Source organism: Parathielavia appendiculata (assembly GCF_033297405.1).
Source record: "Parathielavia appendiculata strain CBS 731.68 unplaced genomic scaffold N657scaffold_2, whole genome shotgun sequence".
NCBI lineage: Eukaryota > Fungi > Ascomycota > Sordariomycetes > Sordariales > Chaetomiaceae > Parathielavia > Parathielavia appendiculata.
In genome coordinates this window covers 3,349,219-3,370,563 of record NW_026944221.1, presented here as the reverse complement: position 1 = coordinate 3,370,563, position 21,345 = coordinate 3,349,219, and the positions used below count along the sequence as shown (strand labels likewise).

The following is a 21,345-nucleotide window of genomic DNA, read 5'->3' as shown; positions in this document are numbered from 1 at the left end:
GTTGACGTTGAGCGGAAACAGGAAGAAATTGGGGCTTCGATTTTGTGGGCAGGGCAAAAGTTCGCAAACAGTGGGGCACTTCGCCAGCTGCGAGCAGCTGACTTGCTGTGGGTCTCTAAAGCAGTTCGGGAATCGGGAGTCAGGACAGGGTTCAAGGCCATGTGAAGCCAGGCGAGGAGCTTTGATATCACCATGAACATCCAATTGGAGACAGCTTCGTACCGTAACAGCCTGGAGAGCGGACAAACTGACCGAGTGATCCTCGTGCAATCGCGTACCAAACGGTCATCTTACCCACGGCAATCTTTTGAACGCCGCTATCAGTTGCAGGATTTTTGGGCAGCACTATCTGGCAACAGCCGAGCAACAGCAGTTCGAACACGAACAACAAACTTGAGGAGCGCCAAGTGGCCTCGACTCGGCGCATTGCTTGCAATTCACCGTATTTGAGCCCAATCGCGAACGAGTCGCCCACCACACTCGCCATGTCCAGTACAGATTTACCAACGGCGCAGATGGCGCAAGCGCTTGTTGATTTCACAATCCAGGGCTCGTTCCCGGAAGAGAATGTTTCGTCACTCCCACTCGACGCCGAATCCCTACCGACAGCAATCAAGGCACTCGCGGACGCCAAGGCGAAGCTTCATGTATAAGCCCATGTCCATCGGGGTTCGGCCTCAGCTGATCCATGTCCTGCACAGGCCGAGATACACGCGATCAACGAGGAGACGGCCGACGACGTGCGAACATGGCAAGCGAATGCGCAGTCAGTCCAGGACGACATTCTCCGCTCCAAAGCACTTGCGGCTGAGATTGTAAAGGCGTCCGAGGCTCCTGCCGTGCCAGGGCGCACAATAGGAGAGATCGAAGCCAAGGCCGACTTTCTCATCCGCGAGCTGAACTACAACGCCCAAGTCCAGGAGGCGCTCAAGGGTATTAGGAAAGTGAACCGTACACTGGACGAAGTTGAGCAGGCCCGCGATGAACGCCGCATCTTAGATGCCCTCCATCTGCTTGAAAGTGAGCAAATGCGCCCATGGCCCTGACTGGTGCTGCTAACGTCTCAGAATCATGGAAGCAAATCGATGCCATTGGAGTGAACCGATCCTGTCGTGCTATCAAGCTACTCGACATAAGGGCATTCGAGCTCAAGTCGGATGTGCATGATGTCTTTGACCATGTGTGGAATTCGCTCATCAAAATCGACATTGATAACCAGAGGTTATCCATAAGTAGCGATCAGAAAGGTGGGTATGACGACCCTAATTGCTTGTAGACACTCTCTGACGTTTTTAGACGAGCCTATGAGCCTCAGGGATGCAGTGGTGGGCTTGAAGGCATTCAAAGAGGTCGACCAGCGGACAACCCAACTCTGGCAAGACATCAACCAAGCCATCATTCTCCCCAGGATTGACATCACCAAGGAGATTATACCAGGGATTCACATTGAAGATGTGAGTACACCATCTTTGCCTAAGCGACCATTTTTAACTCTGGGGCCAGAGCACTCTAGAACTTCGGGGTTCGGCAGACAAGTCAGTCCACGTTCTATTTAGAGATCTCGAGCAGACCTTTGCTTTCTTGGTTCAACGGCTGCCTCCGGATCTCGTCGAAACCATTTCCACCACCCTTCTACCCCAGACGATACATATTGTCACAAGTGTCTGGCTTGATTCAGCCGTCCCATCGTCACTTCAAGATATGGACGAGTTTCAAGATGTCGTCAAGGCTGCCAGATACTTCTGCGCCAGGTTAAAGGACCTTGGCTTCACTAATCTTGGCAGTTTCCAAGAATGGACGGTGAACGCTCCGAAAATCTGGCTTTCGAAATGTAGGGAAGCAGCGCTGGATTCCGTACGGACCAAGCTCTCACAAGGCCTTGGCGCACCAAAGCGGGTAGAGAAGGTCGAAAAGCAGATGGTCTCAAAGTCGGAGGGCAAACAGCTGGTTGCCACCGGTGCCATGACTTCTGCCGACGATGGTGGCTGGGACGCGTGGGATGATGGGGAGCAGACGGGCCCTGAAGAGGCAACGAATGGTGCCGCAGAACAAGCATCACAGGACGACGATGACGGCACCGATGCGTGGGGCTGGGGTGAGGAGGAAGCCACTGCGGAGGAGCACAAGGACGAGCCGAAGGAGCAGCCTCAAAAGAGCAAACCTGAGGATGAAGATGACCCAACGGAAGCATGGGGCTGGGGTGAAGACGGCAACACTGGTGAAATTGAAGCCCCTGGAAGGCACCACACGGCGACACGATCCGAGCCAGAAACTAGGGAGCTGGTTCTGAAAGAGTCATACAGCATATCTACTTTGCCGGAGCCAATTCTGGAATTGATCTTCGCCGTCGTCGAGGATGGCGCGGCGTTAACTCGGGACGCCTACGCGAACAGCCCAGTCGCAGCCCAGGCAGCGGGATTGTTCAGTCTTCCCACGCTTGCCTTGGCCATGTTTAGGGCCGTTTCACCCCATTACTACTCTCCCGGAATCGGCGGCAACATGTATGTCGAGTCCCATCCACACGCTAAACCCACACTAAGCAGCCAGGTACCTCTACAACGACTCTTGCTACCTCGCCGAGCGGCTAGCAGACTTCTCCGCTGCTTGGAAAACCCGCGACGACATCAGTACGCGAGCCCAAGCCATGCTCCGCCTTGACAACGACATCAAATGCCTCCAAAGCTTCGCCAACCGCGCCTACACCAACGAGCTAGCCATCCAAAAGACCGTCCTGCGTGACCTCCTCGGTGGTAAGCTCCCCCGCCCCCAATGTAACCCCTTAAACACACCCTTCCTAACCATACTTCATGCAGGTTCACAAAACCTCATACACCAGTCTGACACGACGTCATCCGTCTCGGCGGCCACATCTCACGTGCGCTCGCTCGCCACCGCCTGGGAGAGTATCCTTGCCCGCTCTGTCTGGCAACAGGCCGTCGGTTCCCTCGTCGACGCCGTTGCGGCCAAGATGATCAGCGACGTCATGGACCTGCCGTCCATTGGCCAGGACGAGGCGTACCACATTGCCGAACTGATCGCGTCGGTCGAAGAGCAGCTGGACGAGTTGTTCCTACCGAGCAGGTTGTTTCCGCAGCAGCAGCAGCAGCAGCGGGAAGGAAGTGAAGAGGGCGAGGTCCCCCTGACGGCGCAGTTCGCGGGGAACTGGTTACGGTTGAAGTACCTTAGTGAGGTCCTGCAGAGTAACTTGAGGGATGTGAGGTTCTTGTGGCTCGAGGGGGAGCTGAGTCTGTACTTTACGGCCGAGGAGGTGGTGGATCTGGTCAGGGCTAGCTTTGAGGATAATGTCAGGACTAGGGAGGTGATTAGGGAGATTAGGGCGTATCCGGTGCCCCGCGGGGAGGAAGGGACATGAGCTGGTAGGGCTGGGCGATCGGGGGTTGAGTAGCGTTGGGGAAGTTAGAGGGTTTCACAGTCGATTTCGTCGCTACCACATTGTCTTCTGGCAAATTGTGGTGTTGTTGTTGTGATTGTGTCCATGAGCATCAAGCTCGCTCACGTTCCAGTGCTGGTCGGTTATTTACCTGGGGTATCTGCCACCGAGTCAGCTGATGCGTATAGAGTCCAAGTACGTGTTCTCTAAAAGTCATGCTTGGAGTCGCGCCGGTTATGTCGTCGAGCGGCTTGGAAATATCCCTTTATTGAGCTCTCTGGGTCTGCTCTCGAATTCTGTATTGCCTTGTAGGCCGATGCTCATGTACTTGTATAATACAATGTACCATCTATGCCAACAGGTGTTGCTGTGAGGTTACTTGATAGCGGAATGTTACAAGTAGCTCCGGTAGGCATCCAATGGTCTATGCAACGCCTCAACTCCGTCCAAATAGTACCGCTATGCCCGAACGAAACCTGCCTTGGTTGAATATACCACCCGGGGAGAACACTCATGCCAGCATGACTTTGGCAACTACGGCGGCTAGCAAGACAGCCACGGCAACAATCAACCTGTCTAGCCACACCGACACCTCGTCTGCCCTCCGCTGGGCGTGCTGCAGCGCGGGACCAGCTGTTACCGGAAGCTGGCTCGGCGGGAGTGGCGGCACTATGCTCCCTCCCGCCGTCTGCTGGCCTGTCCCACTTGACGACGATGCTGCCAACGGCGCAGTCTGCACAAACCCCTCCGCCAACCGATCACTCTCCCCATCTGCTGCCTCCTCCTCCTTCTTTTTCCCTTCCATCTCATCCCTCCACCCCATCTTCAACTCCTCGGGCACCTTGACCTCCTCTCCGGCCGCGCCTTCACCACCCATTTCCCTTGCCCGTTCCTCACACTCCCTCAGAATCTCGGCGTTGGTCTTCCCGCCACAACAGACCCCACACCTCCACCCCCGACTCTCCCCAGCCAACCTCCGCCTCACCTCTTCTGGCGCCTCCAGCCCGCCCAGTTGACCCTTGACGTCCGTCTCCATGAAGGTCCGCAACGCCACCAGCGCCGTGCGGATGCCCCAGGCGGGCTGCCAGGTCTCCTCGTGGTGGCCGGAGATGCTGAGGCAGATCTCGCGGTTGGTCTCGAAGCGGCCCGAGGGCGTCGTGAAGCGGAAGGATGGCGGACGAAGCGGGTAGCTGGGCGGCAGAACGATGCGGCCGTGGTAGATGCCCGACTCGAAGGCGGATTTGGGCGGGCCGCGCAGGGTGAAGTGCCATTCGAAGAGGTCTGTTTCGAGCGGGACCGCATGATAATCCGGGGAGGGGGAGGTGGTTAGTTCGTGGGCTTCGCGGACTAAAGACAGGGAGAATGGTCGGTCAGACTTGTTTGGCTGGGGGTGATGTGGTGATGTGGTTTGGAACAGGAGGGAGACGAAGGCTTACGGATGCGGCGGAGGGTGGGGGATTTGGAGTTGAATTTGGGAGGGCTGGCTGCTGCCATTGCGGCGAGGGTGGTAACTTTTGCGACGACGTTGGTAAGGTAGCTCTGTTGGGCGCTGAGAGTATATTGTAAACTGGGAGCTATTTTTAAGAAGCTAGACGAAGTCGTTAGTTGCCATGCTAAGCTGTTGAGAACTAGGATGGTTTGGGAGCGCGGCGTGATGACGGATTGAAAGGTACCTTATTGGTTGGAGCATACGGACAAGTTGCAACAAGATCCGATGCTGCTGATGCCACTTCAGCAACTTCCCATATCGCATCAGGATATCGCCCGTGCCACAACAGTACTGACCAATCAATGACAAATATCCGTTTCATTCTCTAATATAGTCATGGGAGTCTGTGAGATTTGCGAGCCAACAAATCCATCCCTACTTGGTGAGCTGCGCTCTAGAGCACGGATGAATAGATGAAGGGCTCTTTCAAGAAATTGTAACTTACAGTACTTGTTCCGGGCGGGTCCGACGTGGAGGCGAAGTGGAGTCTGGCGTCGAAGAGCGGCAGCAGCTCAGGGATCCACCACAGGAGCCATCAAGGTTCCCAACTTCAAAGGTGAGCGGCCTAGACAAGTTACTACTACACAGCGCAGTCTAATACTAGCTTCTATATACTGTCGTTATCCACTTACTAAGTAGGTGGTAGGTATCTTATACTGCTTAACTTGGCATAGCTTCCCTGTAGCAACCTTACGCACTACTAGGGCCCTCAACGTTCTCCGTTCTTGCTGACCGTGGAAGTCGGGGGAGAGAATGAACTAGATAGCCGCATTCTTCGGATTTAAAAACTCTCCTGACTCAGCCATGTTTAGCCTTCATTTCAGAATCTCAGGAGTAAGGCAATAACCAAAGTTCAAGTCGCATACGGCATATAGAAGATCATCATGACCGACGAACTCGCAGTATTGGTAAGCGTATATTATATCCTGTCAATCAGGCATGGTTTATTTGATCGGAATACCAGGAGAATCTTTATAACTTCCCACCTTATACTGGTATCCTTCATAACACGATCTTTGTCACGGGATTCCCCGTTCCTGTTCTCATGGTTATGTCATATGCTTGCGGTCATGCATATGTCATGGGGTCTGATCATACGTCTATGGTCATGCTTACGCATAGGCCTCTGCTCCAGTACTTAAGGTCTGGTTGCACGCCCATTCCTGTCATCTAGCTCTTGATCTCGTTGTAGCAATATCGATCTTGTATGTGCGAGCTGACCAGACGTTGGGTGGTGCCCGTCACAATCTTTGCGTCTTGTCTCTAAGGCACCTTATTAGTTTCGTTCTCACGCCGTCCCTTCAGTGGTGCATGGTAATCAAAGTTAACCTCAAGCTGTCCAGGTCATGGGACCGGCTCTTGCCGACAGCTACCGTATCTGTACCTACCTTGATGGGTTCACAACGTGACCGAGGCCGCTCTCTCCTGCCTTATAAGATACCAGGTAACTGAGCTAGGTACTCGCCAAGACATAAACTTGGATTATGAATTGAAGTTGGTTTGAATCTTCAAATCTAATGTGACTGCAAAATGGTAATCGGAAGTCAAAACGATTCCAATTCCTCTTCCTTTCCGAGCATCCCGCAAATTCGAGGAGTCGAGGTCCTGCCTACCACCTCATCACCTCTACCAACCGTTCAGCACTCCCAGTTGGATTCTGACACACGCTACTGATAAAGATGGTAGCCCTTACCTGCAGAGAATGCAAGCTTGAGATGGGCAGTAGGGATGCCCTCGCGGCGCATTGGCAGAAACAGCGAAATGAAGGCAAGCGCCACTACCACTGCTCCCTCTGCATGGAGCCCTTCCGCACTCCAGAGGCCGAACATCGTCATCACAAAGAGGTAGGCCTGCCCATTGACTTTTGGGTCAGCAACGGAGACTGACCTTTACTCAAGATCCACGCAGCCAAGCAGAACCTTGACTGTCCAGGATGCAATGAGCGGTCTGTCACCGCCCAGGGCTTGACCGCCCACATCAAGAGCAAACCGCTGCAAGCGGATCAAGAACGACGACTATGTCGCCCGTCGCGAGGAGAAGCTCGCGTTTGCGAGGGAGTTGCAGCGTCTCCATCCGAACCTACCCGACGACAGCTCAGTCGCCACCCTCAGCCTGGCAGAAACGGCGCCCACCCGACAAGGGCCGTAGAACTTCACGCCGTTTCTCTCCCACGTCAGGAATGTAGCGAGCGGTACTCGCAGCCTCTCATCTCTCCGCCCGAAAGCCGAGAACACTGTGCGCCCGAATCCGGTCACTTTTGCCATTAAAAGAGAACGAGTTCCTGGAGCTCGGAAGCAGGCTAGCCGAGCTTTCTATCGGCGGGCCTAATGACAGCAGAGGAAAGGCGGCTGCTTCTCCCTGGAGTCAGAACATAAACCTCTTCCCAGATGCCCCTCCCGCACTGCGCCCCAGCCGCGAGACGCAAGAGGCCCTCCAGCGGCCGGCCCAGACGAAAGACACTGCGTGGCCGCCACACAACCCTCAAAACCCGCGATGGGATCCGGCAGAGTACTTTGTCGCGTATATCAAGAAGTACAAGTGCCGTCACAACCGCTACCCGTGAGTATTCCGCTTTCCTTCCCCCCTAGCATGCACATACACATACTGACAGCGCGACAGCAAGTCGTTCCCGAGCGTAGCAGGCATCCGCGCCCACCTTCTCTCGGCGCAGCATGCCGGGCTGGTCAGGGTGAAGTGCCCACGCTGCTGCAAGTGGTTCGACAGCACGGCGGCCAGCACGGCTCACGCCAAGTCGTAGGGCGTGCGCTGCAACCTAAGCGAGACCAACGGCTACCGCCAGTTCCTCGACCAGCTGACGGCGGGCCTTGTGGACACGACCGAGAAGAACGACGACGGCATTGAGAAGTACGAAGAGCCCAACCAGTCTCGCGAGTGGTTCGGCACGGAGCAGGGCAGGTGGGCCATGGAGCAGCGCAAGAGGGAGTCAGGGAGGAGCAGGGCCAGGGCTGGGGCCGGGAGGACGGTGAGACTGACCGGACCCGGGGGAGTATGACTGGTAGAGCAAACAGAGCCTTCGCGTCCTGAGGTCGGTGAAAGGAATGGCTATCTTCCTGAAGCGAAACCGTCGCTAGAAAACCATAGTGTAGAATACCTTCCTTCCTCTGGAACTTGTGCTCGGCCTTGTCTGTGTCCTTGGCGAATGTGACACGCGCTTTCAGGGGTTTCGTGTGCAAAGGGATCGGCGAGTGGGTCGCGGAAGCAGGGACAATTTCTACCGTGCTGCTGCCATTGGCCAAAGTTGAGGCTGACTGCGGGCGAGGCGCAGCATCCCTGTCGAGACCCGACTGGTCGGTATTTCTGTTGAAACCTCGTCCGCTTCCTGAACCCAACACTCCAACACCCTGTATTCGACTCCCCCGACGATGGATCGATAACCAGCCACTATCCAAACACGGAGTGCTGCCTGCAGCCGACAGATGGATGCTGCTTCTTCCGATTTCTCCTCCGATCCCTCCGGCCCTTCCAACATGCCGTCCGCCCGCCGCTGGGCCCGAAAGCTCGAGCGCTCGTGCTGGGCCTGCGCCAAGTACTTCCCCCTCGCCTTCGTCTACGGCCTGACCACCTGGGCCGTCTTTGTGCTGGCGACGCTCTGCTCCAGCCCCTCGAAGGTGCCGTGGCATGGTATGGATCGTACGCCTACTCCTTGTTTTCTTTCCACTCGGCTAACGTTATCCCTTGATAGGCAAGCCTGCTGCCGCGGCCGGCATCACCTTCTATCTCCTGCTCAACTGGTGTTACACCACGGCCGTCTTCACCCCTCCCGGCAGTACGACCAACGATAATGGCTACAGCACGCTCCCGACCCACGCCGCGCCGACGGCCACATCCTTCACCGTCAAGTCCAACGGTGAGATGCGCTTCTGCAAGAAGTGCCAGGCCCGCAAGCCCGACCGCGCCCACCACTGCTCCACGTGCCGCCGCTGCGTGCTCAAGATGGACCACCACTGCCCCTGGCTGGCCACTTGCGTAGGCCTGCGCAACCACAAGGCCTTTCTGCTCTTCCTCATCTACACCACCCTCTTCTGCCTGTACTGCTTCGCCGCGTCGGGCTCCTGGGTCTGGGAGGAGCTCTTCGTCGCCAACAGCACCTACGTAGAGGACCTCATGCCCGTAAATTACATTATGCTGTGCGTCATCTCCGGGATTATCGGCCTGGTCATCGGCGCCTTTTGCGGCTGGCACATCTACCTGGCCGCGCGAGGGCAGACGACCATCGAGTGCCTCGAAAAGACACGCTACCTCTCGCCGCTCCGCCGCAGCATGCACCAGACCTACATCAACCAGCACACGCCGGGCCAGGGCGTGCCGCTGCCTCGCTACGGCCAGCAGCTGCTCGACATGGCGCAGAACGCCATCCCAGGCGTCACGCGCCCGGAGGAAGGCGAGGAACTACGCCCGGAGCCGCTGCCGCACTTGCCGCACCACGACCCCGCTGTCGGTCCGCAGCTGCAGGCCGGCTCGCGCCGTTTTACGTATGACGAGATGGAACGCTACCGCGCCCGCAAGCGCTACGAGGAGTACCTCGACGAGCAAGACTCGACCAAGCTGCCTAATGCGTTCGACTTGGGACCCAGGCGGAATCTGCTGCATCTGTTTGGTCCCAACCCGTGGCTGTGGGCCGTGCCCGTGTGCAATACCACGGGCGATGGATGGAGCTGGGAACCGAATCCCAAGTGGCTGGATGCGAGGGAGCGGCTGGCGAAGGAGCGGTGGCAGCAGGCAGAGCGGGAGAGGGCGGCGGGGTGGGGTGGGCAGGAGGAGGAGGAGGAGGATGGCGTGGAGGAGGTTGCGGGTCATGGTGCGCAGGGAGGAGCCGGGAGGCATTACCTCTACCCTCCACAACAACAACAACAACAACAACAACAGTCACGACAGCCGCAATACATTGGGCGATACACTCCAAGCACATACCTCACCACCAATAACAAGACGAATACCCTTTCACCCCTTCCGTCACCGAACCTCCCAGGCCGCAGAACACCAAGCAAAGCAGACCGCATTCTGGGCCGCGATCCGAATCTCTACGGTGACGACGCCTCCGACGCGGTCTCTCTGAGGAGGCTCAGCCCGTCGGGGCGGACGATCGAGGACGAACTGGACGCCATTGACCGCGACGATTACGACGAAGAGGAGGAGGAGGAGGAGGAGGATGGGGCGGATGAGACGGGGGGTAAGCAGCGGCAAGAGCTGCCACAGCAGCGGGCTGAGGTGGAAAGGAGACCGCTGGATGTGGTTACCAACGGGCGCTGGGGGAGGGGGAATCATCCAGGCGGAGTGCGTGGATTGTTGAGGGGGGCTGTTTCCCCTGGCGCTGGGTCTGGGTCGACTGGCGTTGGGAGCGGTGCGGGTAGTGGCTCCTTTGGGAGTGATAATGGTAGTGATAATGATGGGGTTGACTAGATATAGGATGTTGTAATAGTCTATTTAGCGTCTTGGATTTTTGTGGCTTTCTCTTTGGCAAGAGTTCCTAGAAGCAATCTGGCGGTGTATGTGTTTTGCATATTTGTAGGAATAATCGGATGCTGAATAGATGAGTCAGTTGGATATATTCGGCATGAGCAGTTGTGCGTTGCCTAGTGCAGCGAGCATCTCTCCGAGTCATCTCAGCATCGCCCGAAATCTCTAAACCATGTGCCACGTCGGGTAACATACTGTACCGAGGCTGCTTGTTTTGTCTAACCCCCTTGGTGCGGTGTCATAAAGGTCGTCAACTATCGCCCTCGTCTTTATCGAGTCCCTTATCATCATCTGTCCACCCCATTCTCTCCTCCCGCCCTGTTGCTCCCTGACTCGGTGGGTGGTGATAGCAGCAGGAGGTTACGCGATGTTTTGCTGAAGATGGTGGTGAGACATTCACTCCTGTATTCTTTGCTATATTGGTTGCGGAGGGGATATCGGCGGTTCAATGGGAGCAGATACGATATTGAGAACCTCCAAGTTGATGGATAAGCTCAGCCAAGAAAACTGGCTTCCCGGGTTCAGACAGGCACTCTCAATTCGCAGCGTGAGCCGCTAAGAATCAGTGTACTGATCCCAGGCCACTCAAAGTGTGGCCATAGGATGTAAGCGAGGATGAATGCAATCTCAAGAAGGCCGGTCACACAAATCCCGAGTCGTCCCACCACCACCGAACCGAGAACAATATAATTCTACACAGTGGTGCCAGCCAAGCCAAGCATGTTGGTATCATATGATATGCTGCGATGAACTGGTCCCTTCCTCTTCAGGACCTAGTTCCTGGGCCCCGCAGACCTGCGAATGCAATCTCCATGAATGCCTCCGAGAGCTTGAAGAGGATGAGGCTGATGGACCATCATCATCAAACGAGACAGAGAGGGTTGCCATGACAGAGACGCCGACTTTGGGTTTGTGCCGCCCGCCCAGAACGCAAAAGCGATGCATGAACCGCCAAAGCCAACAAGGCAACAAGGGGGAAGAAAAGACAAAAATCGTTCATGCAACCCAGGCCGCTGACTAGCAGCGGAGAGAAGCGAAGAGTGCTATATCCGGCAGCGTACCTGCCCTGCCCAAACAAATGGATGCATGGCGCCATCAAATCCCAAAACCTGAACGAACTACCAAATAATGCACATGCCCAGATCCCGCCCGTCCACCACCGTGCTCCCAGAGGGTGAGGTATACACTATGCTGTCCCGATCCAGATGCTTGTTCCCATGTTTATGCTTCCTATCCGTCCCTATTTTGTCATGTGAAAATGAGCCCTGCTAACACCCAACCAGCGCAACCAGATGATGGACCACACCGCACCATCTAGACAACACACAACAGTAAGAAGACTTCCCTTTCATAAGCAATAGGGGGAAAAGGGACTTTGTCTCAAAAATGAGACGACAAGACCAAACAGATAAAACAGCAAAGCAATGATAACCCTCCATTTTTCTTGCTTCTTTCCCGTCTATAAGCCCTCGCGCCAGTTCGTTAAAATGAGCAAAAATGCCTCGCAATGCTGGTATCATGTGGTGGTATCAGAAGAGTCCGTTCGGGTCGCCAGGACGTGTCGACGGCGCATGCAAATGCCTCAAATCCCTTTCCTCGCCACCCCTCTCGTGGATGCATAGATGCGCCCCCTGTTTCCGCATAAAAAAGAAAAACAACGCCTCCGATTGTGACAGACCAACGGAGGAAAACACGACATAGGAAAAAAGAAGGAAGAGAAAAAGTGAAACAGATGCTTGTAGCACTTGATCTTTTGGTACAATTTCGCAAACTCTTCAGCTGGTAGCTGTCTGGAGATTGCCAAAGCCAGGGCAAGAACGACGGGTCTCAAGAGGGACGATCACGTCCGGCCGCTGTCCATGCTAGATTTAGGGCTCGTGTTGGTAAAGACGTTCCTGCCAATGTTCTTGAGTTTGTTGCCGTTCTTGGGGACATCCTCCTGGTAGGACACCATGATGTCGGTGATGGGCCCTTTCTTGATCTTGCAGAAGAGGGTGGAGAACAGAAAGCGCTCGCCCTTGCCATTGAGCAGCGGGATCGTGCGGTAGCCCTGCTTGAGATTGCTGAGCTTGGCGGTAAAGGTGGCAAAGGGTGCCTTGTCGTTGTAGCCCTTATCGGCAAGCTTGACACTGAACCGCACGAAGATCAGGTCCGGGTACTTGGTGGTGACGTCGAACAAACACGTTTGATTGAACTCGGGATTGAAGCCGTTGTCGCGGACTATCTTGGTGCGCTGCTTGAGCTGCATCTGCTGAGCCGCAGCGTATGCGGCCGCGTCTGCCTTGTTTCGCTTGTCGTCTGCCATCAGCACCTCAACCTCGACGTAAGGATCCAGCGAGCGCTTCTCGCCAAAGTTCCAAGGCCGCATCAGCTGCTGGGCAGAGATGACCTCAATCTCAAAGGTGACCTTCTTTCGCGGACGCTTGCCCGCATACTCGTCGGGGGACAAATTGGGCATCACTTGAATCTGCCGTCCCTCAAGCGGCTTGAGCACGTAACCCGAGTGAGCCGTGCCCCCGTCAAACATGGCTTGGTTCAGTTGCATGCCCGTGTCAAATGTCTGCCAGTTGAGAGCCGCCATCTGCACTCCGCGCTTCCAGTAGACGAGAGGATCGAAATTGCTGGATGAAATGCGGGAGCCGTTGGGGTACACCCGCATCAGGTAGCGCATGTTGTGGCGATATAAGGCTCTCTTGCTCGCGCCCGGCTGGTTCTTTTCGGCGAACGTCTTCTCTTTGAACGAGAAGATGTGGTTGAACTTTTTGGCATCGGGAGTGTCAAAACCGTCAAAGTGGATACCCATGCAGTACACGCCGAGCTCCCCTAAGACGGGATGGATCTTGCTGTTGACCTTCTTCGCCGGGCCCATTTCACCTTCGCTGTCGCACTCACTAGGGCTACTGCTGACGGGCTCGTGGACCATGCCCTCGGTGATGGTGTTGATGTGCCGATTGGACCTTGATGCCGGCGACGGGCTCAAGAGCGGACTTGCCGGCACGGGGACATTCTCCATCGCGAGCGCTCGCATGTACGGCGATGGCATGCTGTTGCCGCGCTTCCGTCCGGGCCGGTCAATGTGCCGGAGAGACTCATCCGACTTCTTGACCTTGATGAGGATGCGGTCCATCAGTTCAGACGGCGATGGCAGCCGGTCCGAGGCTGGGTCAAGCGGGGCTCGCACAAGCTTGTCGCCAAAGACCTCAATCATGATCTTGGCCATGTTGATCTGCACCGCAGGGGGACAGCGCACCTCGAGCGAGATCCAGAGGGGGAAGTGCGACTTGACGAAAGCGTACTTGTTGATGGTCTTGACCACCTCGAGGAACGAGATGCTTGTGGTGAGTGTGTGGCCGTGCGTCACCACCGGCTGATTGTTCTCGCCCTCCCAGCAGTCAATTTCGACACAGCGGCAGCCGCGCAGCAGAGCCGAGATGTAGCCCTCGTGGCTCGACACGCTAGCGACCTGGCGGCCGATCAGGTACGTGTTGTGCGAGCTCGAAATGTAATACTCGTTCATCGGTCGGTCCAGCACGTAATTCTGGGGCTCCTTGGGAATGACGTCGTTCGAGGTGGATGTAAGAAAGCTGGCAAAAGCCGTTTCCGACATGGTCAAGCCCTCGTCGCCAACGTCTCCCTGCTTTTCAGCATCCCTGAGCTTGCCCTTGCGCGCAAACCGCGCGAAGACAGCCTCCCAGGAGCCCAAGTCCTCGTCGACATTTTCGCGCTGCATGTCGCGCAGGAACTGAAGGAACTCGTCCTTGGTCATTCCACCCTCGATGTCATTTGCATGCGTCTGGTAGATGCCCCGGATGTCGCCACGTGTCTTCATGAGCCGCACAAATTCGAGAAACTCGTCGAAGTTGAGACGGGCGCTGCTGCTGGGGCCGGACGGCGGATCGCCTGCGCTGACTCGTCTCCCTTTGGCCATGTCGAACCTCCTGCGCAGCTCCTCGCTCGACACATGTATGTGTAGGCTGCGGCATACGCGTTCAACGCCGGCAAAGTCAATCTGCTCTGCTTCGGCCGAGCGCACTTTTCCTAGCTGCCTCTCCATCTCCATCCCCCAATATGCGCGGACGGCCTTGTCGTTGAACGACATCAGGCTCAGAGCGAAGTCTTGGCGATGCTTGAAGATGGTCTCCAGCGCGTCAATCCACTGCCGGAACGACTCGTCACTCTCGGCGATGAGGTGCAGCAGCTTGGTGTTGGTCTTGCCGGGAAGTGTGTAGATGAGCGAGAAAAAGCGCGACTCTACGCTTTCAGGCAGCCCCGCATCGAGCCGATATTGCCGGATGTCCTCGGCTGAGCGTATCTCCTTGATGTCGTCTATGTAGAGATATTTGTTCCTGTCCCACCAGATCTTGGCTGTGTCGGGATCGAGGTACAGCGTGATGGTCTTGGTGCTTTTCTTCTTGGAAACTTTGGTCAAGGTCACGCCTTGGCGAAGGGCCAAGGGAATTGATCCGAAGCCGTCGGCGGAAGTCGAGTTCAGTGAACTAGTCTCGAGCAGAGATGCGTCGTCACCAATCCGATCGTCGGGTGCGACAGCGGCCTCGATATCTGAGTCGCTATCAAAGGGGCTGATGCTCTCGTATGGCGTTACAGGGTTGCTCATGCTTCCTCTCCGGCGAATGACGCCAGGGCCAACGCTTCCATCCCGGCTTCTCGGGTGCGTCGATGAGGGCCGCCTATTGATAAAGGCGGCAGCGTTGCGAACCGTATTCGAGGCGCGGCGGACAATGCTCATCTTGACGGCTTCGCCCATGGCCGTCGTGCCGGAGGCCCTGACAGCGGAACTTTGGCTGAGCGAGGCGGTACTGGCCTTCCTAGACAGCCGGCTAACCGTCTGTTCGGGCCGCGGCTTCACGCTGATGGGCTCTGGGAGGTGGAAAGGAGTACCAAGCGCGTCAATGTCGTCAAGATGGCCCTCGTGGCAGTCCTCTACTGGCTCCGGGGACTCTTGGAGTGAGCTGCCCGTCGTCATGCCAGTCCCAACAGTGCCGAACGACTGGGTGGGTGAGCCATGCTGCGAGCTGGGCGAGATGGATGAAGTGCTGATGGCCGAGGACGGGATGACGACGAGCTGAGTCTGGAAGTCCATATCGGTTCTGACTCGGCTGGGAGGACGGGCCCGCCGCGTCTCAAGCGACTTGGGCGTCATGGTTGAGATGACAGGGGGTAATGGGAGGTTGGGATCGGTTGTGGGGATCATGTTGTCGGTGGGAGGAGCAAGAAACGTCCCAAGACGTGAGGGCGGAGTGCCGCGGTCAGTCTGAAAGGAGAGTTGTCGAGGCCTAGATGGGACGAAGCGCCTTGGACCGCATTTTACTTAGAACGAACTGATATTCCGGCCTCCCTGGTGGATGATGAAAAATGCGGGGAAGCTATGGACGAGCCGAGTGAGACCGGCAGAGGCAGGTCCTCCAAGGGGTCTTTCTTGAAGGCAGAGACAAGCGGCCGGCCAGGGCCGTGGATGCAAGGCGATGAATGACCAGGACGAGCCGACGCGAGATCAGCAAGCAACAAGGCGCAACCGAGCCAGCCGGCGTGTCGTCGTGCAGCAGGTGTATCTGCGGGTACAGGTACGAAAGGCAACCCAGGTACCGACATGTGCGACTTGCAGCGTCGACTATCTGGGCAAAGATGGGCCGCGAATGGCCCGTGTGGTGATGGCCTGGGTCGCCCACGGCAGAAGATGAGGTGGCAGGCCGTATGCAAGTGTCTGTTTAGGGCACTTGCATTCCCAGGATGCCGGTTCTCGAGTGCGGGACAGAAAAGCCTCGGAGCAGGTCCACAAAAAAACCCAAGGCGCAGAGTAACCAGCCCTGAAGATTGTTGACAAGAAAAAAAGGAGGTCGTGAAAATTGGAAAGTCGAAACAGGATAACAGGATCAGTCGTCGTGTCGCCAGCGCAGTCGTCCGGATCGAGCAGGAGAGCAGCGGCCCCTGTATCCCGGCGGCGACCCTCGGCGGTAGTGATGGGCGCGGGCGCAAAGCTTCGCAGCGTGCCGTTTCCGGGATCCTGAAGGGGACGCCTCGAATTGCAGCTGTCTCCGGGTAGATGCTTTCTTGGCAAGACAGCCGAACAACAACCCGATGGTCCTTTAGTATGGGATGTTGAGTGCCACGGGCAGGTATTCCGCAGACAGAAAGGAGTGGATGCAAAGCTTTGCAGCTCGGCGCAAATTCACCGAGGTCGACGACAAGTGCTGCCGGTTGACGATTGACTGCTTAGTCGCCCCTGTATTGACCGGGACCAAGTGGGCGGGCACAGTATGGACTGCTATGGCGGCGTGGATCGATGGTGGATGACCAATGCCACACAAGTCTTTTCTCTCAATGTCGCTGTGGTGTATGCATGTGCCCCTGGGGGAATGGCGAAGGTGTTGTGCAATGCGAAAAGCGAGACATCCGTGGGCCCAAAAAGGGGAGCTCGATCCAAAGGGGTGGGTGATGATGATGGGTGCGTCTGCTTGCAAACTTTATTTCAGGCTGCAGTGGAGGGCAGATGGTCCTTTTGTCTCGCCGTGTTCCAGAAGGTACCCAATGCCCGGAGATTATTATTAGGGCGGAGGATGTGTGTGGGCGGTGCGGGAGTCATGGCCAGGACAAGGGCGGTAGCGGCGGGAGGTGGTTCAATTGGCGTTGGGTGATGATCATTGACAGAACGTGGAAACAAATGTCAGGGACATGACAAAACTTTGGTGTCATCGTCCACTTATTATATGTGTATTATACCTTACCCACTCAGATACACGCGCAAAAACCGTCAGAGCTGAACGACGGGAGCAAGTCAAAAGCTGGTGCTGGCCATTCTTGGCAGGAGGCAAAGTTACGTTACTCTGGTATCCGTAATTGGAGGGAAATAGGCCGAGGTTGGGCGTTGGGTGTCTTCCCAGAGTCCACGGGTCCCATTGGCGAAGAGGGTCAGAGCTGGTGCTGCGTCAGCTCCGCTGGACAAGCTCTTTGGACCCAACATTGGACGTTCATGAGATTCACCTCCCAACCTGGAAGTTCAACTGCCAAACCAGTTAAGTAACTTACACCTTAGGAACCTTGAGGGCACTTTAGCTTTCCTTACCAGGTGTTAAACCCTTACTGGTACCCACCTCTGCGGTATAGTATCATCATCGAATACCAATACGTATGTCCTGCGCCGCCCAGCCAAGCACGTCCAGGTTGTTTCTTCACGTTCGGGCGTATAAATCTCTCAATGACGTTTCTTTGGCGAGATACCTAAGTTCAATCGGGACGCACAGAGGACCGGAGAAGCAACACCGTAACAATTGGAAGACGCCAATCAATCGGACCCCCAATATCGTGTAACTGCCCTGCTTGTAGTGGCGTGTGCTGTACGTCTCGAAACATACCGGAAATACTCGTATCAATTCGACCACCTGACGAGCCATCTTCCGCTCGGGCTTCTCGCCCATTCGCTGGTTTTCTCTCGCCAACGGTTTGATGAAAGGATGGGGGAACGCGGCAGGATGAGATCATAGCAGAGAAGCTCCTGACCCCTCAACAGGCGACGACTCAGTATTCTTTTGTGGGTCGTCGGCTTCGAGTCATCCTGTGCCGGAATTGTACCTATTCATTGGGAGCCTGCCTGATCCGAACAACAATTGCCAGGAGTCAAACTTTCCATGGCTCTAGGCTCTAAGGTTGGAAAAATGTCATGCTTATCACAGGAGCTTTAAGTAATGGAGCCAAGCCTGAACTTTCCGTAGGAAAAAATAAAAGCCAGGGAGCCGAGTCCTTATTTAAAAGACTACTTTACCTCCCTAGCAAGCAAACAAAAGAGGTTGAACCCCGCTCTACGAAGCGGATGTTATGACGCCAGGATGAGGTTAGCTGCCGGGTCAAGCGGTGTCAAAGAGGGGAAATTGTTCGGTGAACTTGAAGGAAACAGCTGGCCGGTAAGGTAATCGACTTAACCACCCCGAGACCGATGCCGTCTAATACCTGACTATGGTTGTTTCGCGTGAAAAAGGGGGGGAGTCCGCGATCTCACTGCCAGAGCATGCCGTCGCCAGTGACAAGGAACCGAGCTGCTCCGAGCTGTTGGGTGGCTTTCCGGTGATGCAGCCTTAACCGCCAATTCTCTCCACAATGCCGAGACCGTTACGCACATGGCACAGGTTGGGACTCTCTCCCTGTCCACCTCCTCTTCCATCAGTAGCAGACCCCTGGGTACCAGCACTCCAGTGCTGGGCGGTTGTCGTGTTGGTAAGGTAGAACACAGATACAGGTGTCTTCAGGCTGAGAGACCCGAATACCTCTCTCCCTGCTGTGTGCACGAGCAGGGCAGCCCACTTGGCAGAATTTTGCCTTGCGTACGTGAGGTGCCTTAAGCATGGCTAACAAAAGAAACGCGGAAACCCGGCAATATGGGTCACAAAAAGGGTCAATTTGTATGCTATCATGTACTCTACTTGTAATGGCCAGTACAGCTGTAAATACCTAGCGTAAAGTACGTGTACTGTTAATTCTTGGACTCAACTCCATTTCCGCTCCTCCGTTCAGGAGCCACCCACAACTACCTACCATACAGGCCAGGCTCCGAGAGTTGCGGACCGAAGATTTCACAAGTCAGTTTCTCTTCAGGATATCAAGTCCTTACCATACTAGTACCTACCTCAGTGTTGTTCTCGACAAACCTACTTTGCCAACCCACTAAAGAAATCAATCGGCCTCATTGACCCTCACACAACCCCATTCACCGACATTTCTCTTCAGCCCACTCCGTAGCCGGCCGCACCCGTGGATCGAGACGGGATTGCCCAACACGCACATACGAGATTGCGCAGAAACGCCTCGTTTCAGCACCTCTCTGCCAAGCAGGCCAATCGCCCTACTGTACAGAGGTAGCAACGGGACGCACACAATCCGATCGACATGCACGGCATCAACTGTCTGCCTGGGCGTGCGCTGCCAATGCCAACAGCGATCTCGTCCTGACTTCCAACCGGGACGTGGCAGGTTCTGCAATTTGCCTCTGAAGTTGAAGATCGCGTTCTCTCAGACTCCCATGGGCGTTGGGCATCACCGTTGTTCTCGTCTTTGCTGGGATGACAAAGCACCGCCCCGTTCTTCCCACATCCCCTTTTTCGCATGCTTTTCGCACTTTGTTCTTTTCGCCATTTTTCCCTCTTCGAGCCACGAGCGGCGGGAGCAATGGAAGCAGGACACCGCGGGAATGTGGGCACCATCTGCACCAAAGACACGCCTTGATTGGACGCCTTGGATCTTCGGTCTTGGGCATAGAGCCAGGGTCCTCCAAAATTTCCTCACGAGGACAAAATTCTGACTCTTTGGCGCCCAACTCTCTTGCGTGACACGATAAAGCCCCTGCTTCTTGGTCGCCAGCAGGAGGCTGCACCTTATCCCACCCCACCCAAATCATGCTGACGCGACATCCGTCTCGGCAGAGCTATATCGAGCAAGCCGAGTGCCGTTTGTTCCACCCTCACATCGCGGCTTCGATCGCGACACCCTGAGGGGGAGTGCTCTGGCCGTCACAAAGGCGGTGCAACACCGCCTCCCACAAGCACGACGACGCCAAGTAAACAGCAATATAACATAGTACGAGTACTCGGCAGCTCGGCAAGAAATGGAATGGGGGGCCAAGGCTGCAATCTCATTCCTAAGTCCCGGGCCCGGTCTACCTCTCCATAGTTGGCGACGATGTTGCTCCTTCGCTAGCTGGTCCTTGATCGGAAAACAAAGCGCGAATTGCGGACATTCAATTTCAACTCGCAACGCTCTCTTGGACCCTGATCTGCTTTCGGCCATGCCTGTGAGTACCAAACGCCGCCGACATCTGACCCATATGGCCGGGTCCTGAATGGCCGTCAAAACCCGGAGCCCCACCACCGATCGGCGAGACTTGCGTGTTAGTCGCCGCGCCGGCATGGCCGGTTTCACGTTTGGCAGTTCCAGGTTCCCCCGTCTTGATAACGACGCCCGTGGGGATTAGCGCAACTAGCCAGGAGTTCATGTCAGGCAAACCAGCGCCGTCCAGGCTTGCCATGGCCCTTTGCTGTTTCCCTTCGTCACCTCCACAGACAACGACAAACTTTCCTTACAACAACTTCCTACACTACTAAATGTGTGAATCCTCCTATCCGGAATGGGATGAGGAATTGAGGACTCGCCCTCGCTCCAGGCCCATAGTTCTTATTCAGCGGTAACTCGGTCACTCGATGTAACGATGGAGACCCCCACACGGAAACACCCCTCCAAAATTCTCGCAGCGCGAAGTTGTCACTTTTAGGCGACTGGACGGGGGAAAACAGTCTGCTTGTCGATTAGCCCGGCCGCTGGGAGTGATCTCGCCCGATTGCTCGAACTTGAGTCTCGCGTCGTACGGCTCGGCCAGTGCGTCACGATGCCGTCTCAGCAGATCCGGGGCGAACGGCACGATGCCGGCCATAGGCTACCCCAAGGTAGATACAAAAGAGTACTGGCCGCAGCCGTCGCCACACGGCAACCTCGACGGGAGGGGCCGCTATGTGCGTGAGGTGCGCTATGGCGACATCTGCAGGTTGCAGTTTTTCCTGACCGCTCCAACACCGGCCAAGATAGGAAGCAAGCTGGCTAAGCCGTGATATCTTGCAGCTTTGGGGGGCTTATCCAGCTTCCCTTCCCCCCGTGCCCGCCACGCGCGGAGTATGCAAAGCAACTTTGCGTATCCGGGAGCCAGCCACGCCGGGCCAAGTACACCGTACGGGTCTTCTCCTGGTGACCTCAACAGGCGTTACAGCTGCTCAATTGCGAAACAGCGCGGTCAGCGGACTCATGGGCCGATGCTTGAAGGACATCCTTGAGAAGCCCGACGCAAATTCGCTGGAAACAGTCAAGATCGAAACCGAGTTGTTTATTCCCCTGCCCGATGGCCTTTGCTTAACCGCATGGGATGGTCTGCAAGCCCGAACGCCCCACGAGATGTCACCCTCGTTATGACGTTGTCGAGATACCGTACGCCGGG

General features: G+C 55.9%; 6 protein-coding genes across 6 annotated transcripts; 3 read left to right on the top strand and 3 right to left on the bottom strand.

The window, feature by feature from the left end:
• Window positions 1-192: 192 nt before the first annotated feature.
• Window positions 193-3,624, top strand: N657DRAFT_641942 (uncharacterized protein). Its single transcript, XM_062792243.1, has 7 exons — window positions 193-647; window positions 702-1,020; window positions 1,068-1,247; window positions 1,297-1,454; window positions 1,504-2,501; window positions 2,548-2,750; window positions 2,814-3,624. Exons 1-7 carry the CDS (start codon window positions 486-488, stop codon window positions 3,371-3,373), a joined length of 2,580 nt encoding a protein of 859 aa, XP_062651652.1. The 5' UTR covers window positions 193-485; the 3' UTR covers window positions 3,374-3,624.
• Window positions 3,625-3,651: 27 nt separating this feature from the next.
• On the bottom strand, window positions 3,652-5,249 carry N657DRAFT_641941 (UBC-like protein). Its single transcript, XM_062792242.1, has 2 exons — window positions 4,828-5,249; window positions 3,652-4,738 (listed from the first exon to the last, which is right to left on the bottom strand). The coding sequence occupies exons 1-2, from the start codon at window positions 4,883-4,885 to the stop codon at window positions 3,903-3,905; spliced, it is 894 nt and encodes a 297-aa protein (XP_062651651.1). The 5' UTR covers window positions 4,886-5,249; the 3' UTR covers window positions 3,652-3,902.
• Window positions 5,250-6,559: 1,310 nt separating this feature from the next.
• N657DRAFT_661882 (uncharacterized protein) lies at window positions 6,560-8,058 on the top strand (the record flags this gene model as incomplete). Its single annotated transcript, XM_062795115.1, has 8 exons — window positions 6,560-6,724; window positions 6,779-6,825; window positions 6,863-7,024; window positions 7,058-7,157; window positions 7,249-7,439; window positions 7,500-7,569; window positions 7,639-7,796; window positions 7,910-8,058. The coding sequence occupies 8 exons, from the start codon at window positions 6,560-6,562 to the stop codon at window positions 7,923-7,925; spliced, it is 909 nt and encodes a 302-aa protein (XP_062651650.1). The 3' UTR covers window positions 7,926-8,058.
• Window positions 8,059-8,246: 188 nt separating this feature from the next.
• Window positions 8,247-10,446, top strand: N657DRAFT_661881 (zf-DHHC-domain-containing protein). The gene is made up of 2 exons (XM_062795114.1): window positions 8,247-8,522; window positions 8,584-10,446. Exons 1-2 carry the CDS (start codon window positions 8,318-8,320, stop codon window positions 10,299-10,301), a joined length of 1,923 nt encoding a protein of 640 aa, XP_062651649.1. The 5' UTR covers window positions 8,247-8,317; the 3' UTR covers window positions 10,302-10,446.
• A 1,752-nt stretch (window positions 10,447-12,198) lies between these two features.
• N657DRAFT_631604 (PLC-like phosphodiesterase) lies at window positions 12,199-15,519 on the bottom strand (the record flags this gene model as incomplete). Its single annotated transcript, XM_062791073.1, has 1 exon — window positions 12,199-15,519. The coding sequence occupies one exon, from the start codon at window positions 15,517-15,519 to the stop codon at window positions 12,199-12,201; it is 3,321 nt and encodes a 1,106-aa protein (XP_062651648.1).
• A 4,143-nt stretch (window positions 15,520-19,662) lies between these two features.
• Window positions 19,663-20,412, bottom strand: N657DRAFT_233021 (uncharacterized protein). Its single transcript, XM_062786333.1, has one exon. It carries the CDS (start codon window positions 20,268-20,270, stop codon window positions 19,758-19,760), a length of 513 nt encoding a protein of 170 aa, XP_062651647.1. The 5' UTR covers window positions 20,271-20,412; the 3' UTR covers window positions 19,663-19,757.
• Between the last annotated feature and the right edge of the window lie 933 nt (window positions 20,413-21,345).

Bases quoted from the DNA above. Each gene is read 5' to 3' on its own strand.
- N657DRAFT_641942 (XM_062792243.1), top strand. From the start codon at position 486: ATGTCCAGTACAGATTTACCAACGGCGCAGATGGCGCAAGCGCTTGTT. The intron at 1,455-1,503 runs GTGAGTACACCA...CTCTGGGGCCAG, and splicing joins CAGGGATTCACATTGAAGAT to AGCACTCTAGAACTTCGGGG. The intron at 2,751-2,813 runs GTAAGCTCCCCC...TACTTCATGCAG, and splicing joins CCTGCGTGACCTCCTCGGTG to GTTCACAAAACCTCATACAC.
- N657DRAFT_641941 (XM_062792242.1), bottom strand. From the start codon at position 4,885: ATGGCAGCAGCCAGCCCTCCCAAATTCAACTCCAAATCCCCCACCCTC. The intron at 4,739-4,827 runs GTAAGCCTTCGT...CCCTGTCTTTAG, and splicing joins CCCCACCCTCCGCCGCATCC to TCCGCGAAGCCCACGAACTA.
- N657DRAFT_661881 (XM_062795114.1), top strand. From the start codon at position 8,318: ATGGATGCTGCTTCTTCCGATTTCTCCTCCGATCCCTCCGGCCCTTCC. The intron at 8,523-8,583 runs GTATGGATCGTA...ATCCCTTGATAG, and splicing joins CTCGAAGGTGCCGTGGCATG to GCAAGCCTGCTGCCGCGGCC.
- N657DRAFT_233021 (XM_062786333.1), bottom strand. From the start codon at position 20,270: ATGCCGGCGCGGCGACTAACACGCAAGTCTCGCCGATCGGTGGTGGGG.